The sequence below is a fragment of the Cannabis sativa genome, chromosome 4 (assembly GCF_029168945.1).
Source record: "Cannabis sativa cultivar Pink pepper isolate KNU-18-1 chromosome 4, ASM2916894v1, whole genome shotgun sequence".
In the NCBI taxonomy this organism is placed as follows: domain Eukaryota; kingdom Viridiplantae; phylum Streptophyta; class Magnoliopsida; order Rosales; family Cannabaceae; genus Cannabis; species Cannabis sativa.
The window spans coordinates 82,352,064-82,365,125 of NC_083604.1; the positions used below are offsets into that span (position 1 = coordinate 82,352,064).

At 32.0% G+C, this 13,062-nt stretch overlaps 2 protein-coding genes across 6 annotated transcripts; one reads left to right on the top strand and one right to left on the bottom strand.

The window, feature by feature from the left end:
* The first annotated feature begins 511 nt into the window (after positions 1 to 511).
* LOC115715174 (nuclear pore complex protein NUP98A) lies at positions 512 to 7,811 on the top strand. 5 transcript variants are annotated; one of them, XM_030644002.2, is made up of 13 exons: positions 512 to 750; positions 1,659 to 1,759; positions 2,095 to 2,397; positions 2,820 to 3,482; positions 3,594 to 3,830; positions 3,926 to 4,494; positions 4,938 to 5,025; positions 5,107 to 5,149; positions 5,496 to 5,631; positions 5,793 to 5,909; positions 6,006 to 6,180; positions 6,519 to 6,575; positions 6,747 to 7,811. In XM_030644002.2, exons 2-13 carry the CDS (start codon positions 1,741 to 1,743, stop codon positions 7,430 to 7,432), a joined length of 3,093 nt encoding a protein of 1,030 aa, XP_030499862.2. In that variant the 5' UTR covers positions 512 to 750; positions 1,659 to 1,740; the 3' UTR covers positions 7,433 to 7,811. The 5 variants fall into 5 exon arrangements, with proteins under 5 accessions (XP_030499862.2, XP_030499863.2, XP_030499864.2 ...); XM_030644003.2 differs by having other exon boundaries at positions 554 to 750; positions 6,750 to 7,811; XM_030644004.2 differs by having other exon boundaries at positions 554 to 750; positions 2,820 to 3,440.
* A 4,048-nt stretch (positions 7,812 to 11,859) lies between these two features.
* Positions 11,860 to 13,062, bottom strand: LOC115713905 (LOB domain-containing protein 29-like). The gene is made up of 2 exons (XM_030642385.2): positions 12,589 to 13,062; positions 11,860 to 12,441 (listed from the first exon to the last, which is right to left on the bottom strand). Exons 1-2 carry the CDS (start codon positions 12,865 to 12,867, stop codon positions 11,860 to 11,862), a joined length of 861 nt encoding a protein of 286 aa, XP_030498245.2. The 5' UTR covers positions 12,868 to 13,062.

Consider the following 13,062-nt stretch of genomic DNA (forward strand, 5'->3'; position numbering starts at 1 on the left):
TAAAAATGTTTAAAATTTCATCCATCCAATTTTCTTTTGGTTTTTTTTTTTATCTTTTTCCGATAATTATGAAAAAAAAAATATTATTATTATTAGGGCTAATTTATATATTAAAAAAACCAATAAAGATTAAAGACAATAATTTCATTCTTTTTTTTTTTTTTATTTATTTATCACTTGTTGAACTTTAGAAAAACAAATATTTAAGTTTTAACATGATCATATCAATTTTTAAACGGATATTTTCATATTAGGACACCAAAAAAAATATTTTCAAAGAAAAATTCCTTGAAATAATTAAAATTGTGTGTGCTAGTGGAAAAAAGTAACAATATATGCTATTTTGGCAGTTTTTATAAAAATCCCTTAAAAAAACATTATTAAGAAAAACGTGGGTATGTTGGTATTTTTCAGTTAAGCCCAAGCCCAAGACCAAGACCAAGCCCAAGCCCAAGACCAAGCCCAAGCCCAAGCCCAAGCCCAAGCCCAAGCCCAAGCCCAAGCCCAAGCTCAATCACAAATCAAAGTGAGTTTCATTTCATCATTCCGAAGGCACAACATTTTGGCTCTCTCTCTCTCTCTCTCTCTCTCTCTCTCTCTCTCGGCCATTTTGGCTTTCTTCAACTCTATCAGCGCTACCCTAGAATTTTTATCAAACTTAGATCGGAGATTGGAGATCGGAGATTGGAGAGGACGAATTCCGTTTCACTCATTCGCCGCTGGTTAAAACAATTGCTTCGCTCAAATCAGGTACTTTACTTAGGGTTTTGTCTGGTTATTTTGAGTTTTATCAAGTGATTCTCTCTATATTGTATAGAGTTCTACATTGACATTCTATAGGGATTTGATTTAGCTATTATCCGATTCTCTAATTACAGTTAGGCTTGTCGTAATTAGTTTATAATGTTTAGTTCCGAGATTTAGAAATTGTGTATATTATTGCCATTTGAAACGTTATAATACGATACCTGTTAGTATATTGAATCATACGAGATTTTTTTGGATGGAAAGATTTGAAACGTAAGAAACTTTCACGATTCTCTGATTTTTTGGGTCAATAATAAAATTTATGTTTCTTTCATGCGAATTAATCCCATTTGTATGGTATTTGTTCCTACATATATTTTTATTTTAGTACTGTGTTTAAGTTTTGAGTTTTGAGTTTTGAGATGATTCTATATCTTTGGTGTTGATGAAGTGTTTGGTGACATTGAGAAACTTCTCTTCAAATAAAATCTAATTTATGGTGTTTCTAGGCAATTTGAATTGTAATTGTTTTATCTGATCATAGTGACAAAATAGGAGAGCAAAATAGGCAATGCTTCATTGAATAGTTAGTTACCAATGAATAACCTGTTTAGAGAAGTTTTGAACTGAAATGGACAATATGTCATTGAATAGCTACCATCTAATAACCTGTTTATGAATAAGTATCATTTATTCATTTGCATCTCTTGAGCATTGTTGTTAGTAATTGACACATTTCTGTTAAAACTAACAGAATTTTTAAAATATTTTATTTAGTGACAAGAAATTCTGTTATCTATGGCATTGCCTTTTCCGCTATCTATCTTTGTGTTTGATTGTTGACTTCCATATTGAGATTCCCAAATTCAATTTTCTAACGCTTTTCTTTTGTTTTGATCTTTCCTTCATAGGTTTATATATTTATTTATATATTCAGCTTTGAGTTAGCGCTCTCTTCTCAAAGTATCAGCCGTCTCATCGATTACAGCAACCATGTTTGGTTCTACTAACCGTAAGTATACTTGTATTTTTTTGTTAATAAAAGTTATTTGGACTTATAGCTTAAATAAATTATTAAGCTGTATTGATTGAAATTAAGTGGTGAAGTTTTTACATTTGGGGTGTGGAGTCTGTGGACCGTGGGGTTATTTGGTTTTGTTGTTTTTTCTTCTTTTCTTGATATGCTATGCTATGAGTTTTATATTTATTGTTTTTTATTCTCTTTTCTTTTCAAACATGTATGTGAATTACAGAGATGGTTGCTGTCCTTTCTTTGTGGCCAAATGTGCCTGTTATTGCTATGTTGTAGAGTTTGAAATATTCTAATGAGTTGAAATTGTATACCAGCTTTTGGGCAGTCATCTAGTAGCCCATTTGGTTCTCCATCAGTTTTTGGGCAGAACAACAATGCCGCTAACAATCCTTTTGCTCCCAAACCTTTTGGTAGCACAACTCCCTTTGGCTCCCAAACAGGGAGTTCTGTTTTTGGAGGCACTTCAACGGGTGTTTTTGGTGCTGCTACGCAATCGTCACCCTTTTCTTCCACCACTGCCTTTGGTGCTTCACCTTCACCAGCTTTTGGAAGTTCAACACCAGCTTTTGGAGCTTCTTCTACACCTGCGTTTGGTGCTTCATCGTCGTCATTTGGTGGTATTTACTCTCAACTCAACTTATTATCTTGTCACGCCATTTATCGAAATTTTTATTCCAAGCTGATCAAGGAATTGGAGTTTGGTGTGGGTGATGTTGGGTTGCTTCACCGGGCATATTGATTTCCTTTTTCTAAGCCGTCATTTTTTTTTTCTGTGCTGATTTGGAAATTCTTATTTGGATATAATGTTTCCTTATCAGAATGTGTTATTGTTAATATATGGTATTTATTCTTGACCCACTGCCTATGTCATGTCATAAGTATGGGCTTATTTTTTTGGCAGCTTATGTGATGCCTAGGAAGACTTGTTTCCTGGGTTCTTTGCAATGTGCGTGTTGTAGATGACCTTTTTTTTTTAAGTTGCAGAGATGTCAAGTATCTAATTAATCTTGTTCCTTGATTTCCTATACTGTTTTAACAGGATCTTCTGTATTTGGTCAAAAGCCTGCTTTTGGAGCATTTGGGTCCACTCCTACTCAAACAAGTCCTTTTGGAAGCACAGCTCAACCATCACAGCCTGCATTTGGGAGCAGTTTATTTGGTTCCTCCACACCTTTTGGTGGTTCCAGTCAACCTGCGTTCGGTTCTACGAGCACCCCTGCCTTTGGCTCTAGCACACCTGCTTTTGGTGCTACGAGCACTCCTGCTTTTGGTGCTACCAGTACACCTGCTTTTGGTGCCACTAGTAGCACCCCAGCCTTTGGTGCTACTAGTTCACCAGCCTTCGGCGCTACAAGCACCCAAGCGTTTGGTGCTACAAGTTCCCCAGCATTTGGTGCGACATCTACTCCAGCTTTTGGTAGCACTGGGTCTACATTTGGCGTTTCAAGTACGCCTTTGTTTGGCTCTGGGGGTGCCTTTGGTGCTTCAAGCACTCCTGCCTTTGGTGCCTCGAGCACTCCTGCATTTGGTGCCTCAAGCACTCCAGCCTTTGGTGCTTCAACCACTCCTGCCTTTGGGGCTTCTAGTGGTCAGTCCTTCAGCTTTGCATCCTCACCTGCTTTTGGCCAATCAACTTCTGCCTTTGGCAGCAGCCCTTTTGGTGCGTCTTCTTCTCCTTTTGGTGCCCAGAGTTCAACCTTTGGTGAGTAGGCTTTGATGTCTCGGCCAGTTATGCCTTTTCTTTGTTCTAGATTCCTACTTATATAATAAATATATTTTGGATTATGGTATTTACTAGTGTTATGTGATACAGGATCCCAGTCAACCACACCAACATTTGGGAGCACTAGCTTTGGGCAGCAACCAGCCTTCGGTGGTCAGCAAGTGGGGAGTAGAGTTGCACCTTATACACCAACACCTGAACCAGATTCTGGCGGTAGTGGTACCAATGCAACTGTTGGGAAATTAGAGTCAATATCAGCTATGGCTGTTTACAAGGATAAAAGCCATGAAGAATTGAGATGGGAAGACTATCAGAAGGGAGATAAAGGTATTATCTAATATTTATTACAGCATTTCCAGAACATTAAATTTTGCTACTCTCTTCATGGAATTGATGAAATTTTTTATTTAATATAATTTCAGGTGGACCTCTTTCTGCTGCCTCTCAGCCTCCTGTGATGAACTTTAGCACTCCTGCTTCACAACCAAGTTCTTTGACTCCTTCACCATTTGGCCAATCATCTTCAAGTCTGTTTTCTACCTCAACTTCTACCAACATGTTTGGTCAAAAAGCTCCTTCAGCCTTTAATAGTACAGGTTTTACAACCTCATCTAACACATTCAGCTCATCACCAAACCTTTTCACCTCAACTTCGGCAGCACCTTCTGCGTTTGGAACAACAACATCGTCTCTATTTGCACCCAATTCATCTCCATCTTTGTTTTCATCAAGCTCATCTGCTTTTACACCATCAGCGTTTGGTGCTCAAGGTCAAGCATCAGCTCCACAATTTAATTCTGGCCTTTTTAATTCTACTCCACCTGGTCAAACGAACACTGCTTTTGGACAGTCTACCTCCTCTTTTGGCCAGAATACAACTCCCGCTTTTCCACAGACAAATATATTTAATAATCAGTCCAGTGCGTTTCCTAATGCCTTCTCAAGCACACCTGCACCCTCAACAAACACTTTGGGTTTCGGGCAAACAGCTGTAAGTCTTTGTGCTCCTAAACAAGCATGTGCTCTTTGGATAAATTATAAATTTAATATTTCAACTGCTGCTAGCTTGCTTATAACAGCATGTTCAAACTCTTGTCTGCGCTGTAGCTTTGACAATTCTTTCCCATTTTTACACCCCATAAAATATTTCAGCTGTAAGCTGGTTCAGCTTTGATAATGCTGAGGGAATTTATAAATGTGAAATAAATCTTTCATTGTTGATAATGAAGCTGTGGTATAATTTCTACATTATTGTATTGGGAATGTTTGTGGTCTCAGTTTTTTTAAAACAATTGAGTTCTGTGTCAATGCATATCTTTCGAACTGTTAATTTGGTTTTTAAAGAGCTGACTTGTTTGGATTTATAAATTATCATGACATGGTTCCCCTTTTGTTTCATTTTTTTAAACTTTTTTTTTGTGTTTGTGCCTGCAGCCATCTTTCTCTTCGGCTTTTACAATGAATCAGCCATCTCAACAAGTTGGTTCAGGAGGGTTTGGTGCCTTTCCTATGATGCAGCCATGTAAGTTATGTATATATTTTTTATTTTACAGTTCTGAATAAATTTTATAATACTGCTGACTTTTATCTGTTTTTGTTGCAGCCAATGCAAACACTGGAATCTTGGGTAATAACTCTGCAAATTTGTAAGTTCATATATATTCCTCTTTATCTTCTACTCACCATTACATCTTAATAGGATTTGAAATTTTTATTTGTGTCACGTCCCGATTCCTTTAAGACAGTAATGCTCGTTGTCTATGTGATAGTTAGTAGATATTCCTAGAAATTTTTTCACTTTAAAGTATATATATTTCTTGTGTGGCTTTGTCTACTCTAGTTCTGTACCCTCTGTTTGAGAATCTTTGATTTTGTAATTTACAAGCTACGGCCCTTAATAAATGTTGGTCCCTAAATTCTGTGAAAGGGAAAATTTATATATTGTTTTGAAAGAATAAATTATATTGGTTCCTGTGTATTCTTTTTTAACAGGTCTGCCCCTCAAAGCTCCCCCATTCTTCAACCGGCACCTTCTAATCCCTTCGGAACACTCCCTGCATTGCCACAAATGTCAATTGGAAATGGAGGAACCTCACCATCAGTTCAATATGGAATATCTAGCATGCCTGTAAGCAACAATAAATTATAGTTTATTTCGTGTTCTGAAATTCAAATCCTTCTAGTTGTTTGTTGGATCTGTTTGAGTTTGAATTCCTATGTGGAGGCTGTTGCCGAAAACTTATTTGTGATGACTCAAAGACACTGCTTATGGATTTTTTCCTGTTATAGGTACTAGACAAACCTGCTCCTGTTAGGATATCGTCGTTACTGACTACTCGACACTTATCACAAAGGCGTATCAGGCTGCCTACTCGAAAATATCATCCAAAAACTGATGGTGTAAAGGTGCAATGCTTTTTTTTTAATCTAAACTTCTTCTGAATTGGATTTTTTAGTGTTTATGATCTCTTTTGTTAAAGGCGTTTGTTCTGTTTCCTGCAGGTTGCATTTTTCAGTGATGATGAAGAAACCGTCAGCACACCAAAAGCAGATGCTTTATTTCTTCCAAGAGATAACCCCAGAGCACTTGTTATTCGTCCTGCTGAGCAGTGGCCCTTAAAGTCTAGTGCTGAGAAATCATTTGCAAGAAAGGATACATCCCCAGTACACGAGAATGGTAAATTATTTTGTTTCGTACACTATTTCTGTTAGCTAGAAGAAACTGGTTTGTGATGTGAGCAGATACTTACCCTTGTTCCATCTATTGAACATAATTTGTTTTGTTTTTTTTTTCTCGGCTTTTAAATGTTTCTTTGTTTTTTGCATGTTGGTTCCGTTTGCACTCTTGCTTTCTTTGCCTTAGTTTTATGATTGTATCAACATTACATACCTTAGAATTAGTCGAGCGATTGTCAATATTGTGTTCTTTTGTTTTTATTTTTAAAAAATAACTTTCCCTGCCAAGAAAATTTTGTTAATTTTTCATGACTCACCCTAAATATATTGTTCGTTCAGGGAAATTATCTGAGGAAGCTTATCAGGCACCCAACTCCAACTTTGAGAACAATAATAGTATGTGTTTTGGCTTTGTACTCGAAAAAATATCGTATTGGTTTAGTAGCTACATTTCTAGTGTAGTTGGCATTGATTTATAATTAAATGTATATATTCTCCTGATAAACTTAATTTCTGAAATATTGAAATGGAAACCAATTGGTTGTTAATTTATTTTCATCGTTACAGAAGATTCTGTGGAAAATGGTCCTTCTGCTCCGGAGAAAGCCAAAGTGAAGAGCCTGAAACAGAATGGAGTGCACGATGAGCATTCTACTCACAAGGGGGATTCTTATAAGACCCTTAGCGGGCACAGAGCTGGTGAGGCTGCTATTGTGTACGAGCACGGTGCAGATATTGAGGCTCAAATGCCAAAGCTCAGGCGCTCTGATTACTACACCGAGCCACGAATCCAAGAACTTGCTGCCAAGGAAAGGGCCGAACCAGGATTCTGCTGCCGTGTCAAGGACTTTGTTGTTGGACGACACGGTTTCGGTAGCATCAAATTTTTGGGCGAAACAGATGTGAGGCGGCTTGATCTCGAGTCCTTAGTTCAGTTTAACAATCGAGAAGTGATTGTTTATATGGACGAGAGCAAGAAACCTCCTGTGGGTCAAGGTCTTAATAAGCCTGCTGAGGTTACGCTCCTTAACATCAAGTGCTTTGACAAAAAGACCGGGCGTCAATATACTGAAGGCCCAAGGATTGAGAAATACAAAGAGATGCTGAAGAGGAAGGCGGAGGATCAAGGCGCTGAGTTTCTTTCGTACGATCCTATAAAAGGAGAGTGGAAGTTTCGGGTGAGTCACTTCAGTGTATACAAGTTGATGGAGGAAGACGAAGATGGCATTTATGTGCACGGTACCAACCTCTGAATGTTAATAGGCAGAGTCCGAGTTTGCTTTGCTTAGATGTTTCGGAGATTTCAGTCGGTGTGTTTTTTTGTGCTTGTGGATTGAAAGTATTGTGTTGGCTGAGGATGGATGATTGCTTTATAATATGTATAGAATTTACGGGTATGGGTACCCGGTTCAGCCATAGCAGTAGCAATGTATAGCATTGTTTTGTTGTGTTTTTTGGTTTTTGGCCCATTGTTTGGGTTGTTACTTGTTGTAGTAGGTGGTGGGATTCAATTTCAAGTTAAGGGCTCATGATGTTGTTAACCTGAAAGGAAATGAAATGATGTTGTATCTGTCAAATTTTTGTTTGAAATGTGTCCCACTAATGTTAAATTTGATTATTTTTACTTATTAAGTTTATGTCAATTAGTTTATAGTATTGAAATGTCAATTCATACGACTATCTAAGTTTTCTTTCTTCTATCTTGTTCATTGTCAATTCACTATTTCAAAATATAAAATTTAAATTAAAAACTAAATAGAGCATCATATGTCATAGTCTGGTATTTTCCTCTAAATATTGGTAGACAGTGTTTGGTTCAAATAAATATATACAGAGAGAGAGAGAGAGAGAGAAACCAGTCAAGGCGATTGCACGTGTGTGGATGATTAATTACTACATAACTACAAATCATGATATATAATTAAGTTTCTTAATTTAATTAATTCCTCATCTTTTTTTCTTCTCAATCTAGAAGACTAGAACTACCTAACAAAATTAAATACTTAAATCTTTATCTATAGATACATCGAAAATTAAAATAATATTAATGGTCAAACAAACGTACGTGTGATCGATCCATGTATAATAAATAATAACTACAAAAGATCCATGGATGAACTCAACAAGATTTCATGTCTAATATTTTGAGAATCCAATAACCTCATCATCATCATCAATTTAAATATATAAATAAGTTTTTTTTTTATTAACTATTTATATATATATATAAATATATATAAATAAGTTGTGTTGTTCATCATATACTACCAAGTTTGAAACTTTTTATCTGAATTTTTCTAATTGGCTATAAGTCGGATGTTTATTTTACAATATTTTTTAGTAAAGAAAATTAGGTTTCGGTACTTTTCATCATGTTTGATTGTGTACCTTCAAATTTTATAATACATATTCTTTAATTTTTGGCACAGTAAATTATTATTACCCCGTTAACTTGTGTTATTATTTTTTTATTAGCATATATTTTTTTTATATAATTTTATTTATTTTTAAATAATATATAAATATAGGTTGCGATTTATATATATCCCAATGCTTAAAATTGAAAGTGATTTGTTTCTTAGTATTGAAACATTGTCTTTTCTCTAATAAACATATATAAACGCTCTTGTTACACACATATATGTTTATAGTAAATTAATAATAGAAACTTTATTTTGAGAATAATTATTTTATAATTAATTCCCAATAACTTACTTTTAATTTCTAGAATATTAATTACGTGTAATTAAGAAGCTAAGTAGATAAGTTTATTTAATGTTAAGTGTAGTTTGAATAGGAGGCAAAATTTCAAAGTCCAACCCTTATTACAAGGAAAAGGATGATGTATTATTTATATAAATATATATTTATTTAAATTTATTTATAATATCATTTTTTTTAGTGAAAGACAACAATGTATGAGGCTGGGGTGTCATTTATAAAAGAAAGATTATTAGGAAAAAGACACTTTTTTTTTTCTTTGTATATATTTTTTTTGTGTAAAATATGATTAATTATTTGTGATGAGGTTTTCAATGACTTTATTAGTAATAAGAAAGCTAGTTGATTAGTTATCACAAATGGACAGATTATTATCTAGGAGAAACCAAAAGAAAATTAGGTTTAAGAAAAGGTTAGAAGGTAATTAACTTTAAATGGAAGATTATTTGACTAATTAACTTTATTATAATTTGTTTTCTTTCAAAAGAAAGAAAAAAAAATATAATTTGTAGCTATTTATATGATATGGAAATGTAGTCTTTGTTTGTTTCTGATTATTTTGACTGATCAAAAGTACTTTAAATTTTCTTTTTCTCTCTTTTAAATCTTGAAAGTTAATTCAGAAAAAAGTTTCTTCTTATTAATTAAATGATTACTATTATAAACAGTTATATGTTAGTACTCAGCTGTAAAATTAATACTTTGGGGAAAGAGTTTGAAAAATTGGTCTAAAATTAGGTAAGCTTTGTTTATAATTATATATAGTTTTATTGTTGCATTGGAACTCTTGCTTTTTACTTAAAAAAATTATATATATGAAAAATTTACAAAAAATTAGAAAAGAAAAAGTTACAAAATATTTTCATATGGAATTTTTTAATTTTTACACTTTAAATTATTTTATTTACAAAAATTCATCTACGGTAGAAACAATACATTATTTTTTTTTTGATTGTTTTATAGTTGTATTATAGTTATTATCACATTGTTTTTATTTGTTTTATAATTTATTTATAGATTTATAATTATTGAGGTTAATTTCTTATTATTTTTTTTTCTTATTTCAGTTAAAATGATCCAATTTTAAAATATTAACACTTATAAAATAGTTGGTGAATGTTATAAATTGTGTAACTAATAATAATAATATTTAACACAATATTTTTGCACTAATATTACCCTCTAAAATGTCCTACCAAATAATTATGCATGCAAAGAAAATTGATCCTCTCACCAAAAAAAATCTTATATTATATACATATATATAGATGTAACAATTTTATTGAACAAATAATAATAGGATGTAATTTTTTATGATAATTAATTAATTAACAAGTTTTTGCATGTATATAGTTCCAATTAATAATTAATAAAAACGACTATAATGTACTCATTTCATGTAATACACACAAATCATTTTCTATTATATTAATATTAACTAATTTATTCTTAATTATATATAATTTACTACTCAATATTATTATTTACGAATTAATTAAAATCATGTTGATCTTTATATATCTGCTGAATAGTTTGTTACAGTATCCAAAAATTAATTTCCTGTAGTTACAAATTTATAATTGATCTTAAATAAATATAACATACACATATAAAAAAAAAATTAAACTAAAAAGCTTTCATGCCGAAATAGATAAACCATATGTGGCTTACAGTACTACATATATAATATTATATAATCTTAATTATTTGTAATAATTTGAATTTGTGAGTGGTGATCATGTAATAGTTGCAGCAGATATATATCTGTTAACACATAACAGAGAGCACATGACTTAACTCAAAAAGATCAAATTATTAACAGACACAAATTACACACACAGATGCATATAAATGATTTATATATAAATATATAGCTTTTTTTTTAAGAATAATTAATCTTTTTATTACTTCATTATTGCTAATAATATTCCCTGCCTAATAAAGCTGCCCAAGAACCCATTAATTAATTTGTACTATTAATTGAATCTATCTGTAGATATATATATTATGATCAGATGTGTGTATATCATTTCATATAACAATTTTTTTTTAATTTATTTATTAATTATATATCCAAAAACTTTGTTAGATCCATGTCTTAATATTTAAAGTGAATTGAGTGTCAATTACAAATTTTTAGTTAAAATACATGCTAGGTTGAAATATATTTTTTTTCATAATCGTATTTATTATAGTTGTAATATTATATATTTTTTGTAAATTTATGAAAAATTTCAAATAGTTTACAATGCTATAAATAAGTTTGAAGTTTTTTGAACATTAGTCTGAAATATCAAGAAGTCTGCTGTTGATTGTAAACGGGAAATTTTTTAAACACACGTGGTAAATTAAAATATCATAAATTAATCTGTTATTGATACTGTAAACTTTTTTTAATTTTTACAGAGTTAATATTGTAATTATAATAAAAATTATCATGGAAAAAAATGGAGAAATTTTTTTTTTTTGAATTGTGTTTTCGGATGCAGAAATTAACTAATTAAGATTAAATAGGAGGTTTACATTAACACTATACACTCGTGATAAAAAAATTCAAAATTAATTATGCATGGTTTGAACATACATTACACATAAATATAATTTTGAAAGAATTGCCTCCAAAATCTGAATTTGTAATTTTGTACACAGAAACAATTAATATTATATAGATAAACATGTGTATATCACCAATAATAATTACCTCAAGCAGTAAAATATTTCTCAAGGTTTTCATGAAACCTCATATATATATATAAATATAAATTTGCTACACAAATCATTTAATTAATCGATATATTCATATGACTAACACTAGTACATGATGATCTTGTACTTTCAACGTATTTTATAACATATATATTATTGAAAAATTAATATAATAAAAATAACAACGTACTAACAGCAAAATCCTTAACAATATATTTCTAACATATAAATCTAAAAATAATAAAAAAAATTCTCAATGGCGATTATAACTATTATAGGGCACCGACTCATAGTGATGACGACGATGATGATGATGATGAAGATGAAGATCGTGATCTGAGTAGTCATGAACCGCTTGAAGGGTATCGAGTGAAGACATGAAGTGATAAGCTTCATCAAATCTTCCCAAATTATTATTACTATTACCATAAAATTGTTCATTATTATTGTTATTATTTTCTTCTGATCCAAACATAGAATTATTGTCACAATTACTAGTACTACTACTCCCACCTGAGTTAGAATTATTAATCAATGGCTGCACCTTGTTCTCATGATGATCAATATTGTAATTAGGGTTCATCATCATCATCATCATCATGTGATCATGATGATCATGATTATGATTATTATCACTTGTCACCATAATATTGTTGTTGGCATTAGGCATCTTCATCATCATGTTATTAGTTTCTAATTGAAACCAATTTTGCACATCTTTAATGTACTTTTCATTAGGGTTTAATAATCCATTGGTAGTATTAATAATGTTGTTCCCAAAATTTTGAGCTGCTTGTTCCTTGATTGATGCTAGTTGTGCTTGTAGATTAATAACCTAATAATCAATAATAATTATGATTAATTAAATAATTGAAATCAATTATCAAAACAATTTTTTTGATAAATTACATACGATCCTGACTATTCAGGATCGTACGTATTTATAACAGTAACTATTTTTTAATTATTATATATTTTTTACCTGTTGTTGGAGAGCGAAAATATGTGAAACGCAACCATAGATGGGATCTTTGAGTCTGGCTTGAGCTTCGTAGGAGATGGTTACGGCGGCCCCAGGACGATCACTGACGGGAAGGTGAGTTAGAAGCTTAGACACATTGCTTGCCCCGAAGACCTTGTGAATGGCGGCGAAGTGAGAAGCGCCTTGTTCATGGCAAAAATAAGGTGCGAAAATGCAACCTCTTATACATTTTCTTCTCAAGAATTTGCAAGCTCCACAAGGAGAACCAGAACCTGTCATAGTTAATTATATATATTAATTAATATGAATTGAAATTGATCAAAGAACTAGGGTTTTTTATGATGATTTTTTTTTTGAGAGAGTATAATTTATGTGCTCTTAATTTATAAAGGTTTATTTTTTGGGGCTATATATATAGAGAGAAATAAGATCCATTTATATTCTTCTGTGTATATAAAGACTATATATATATAT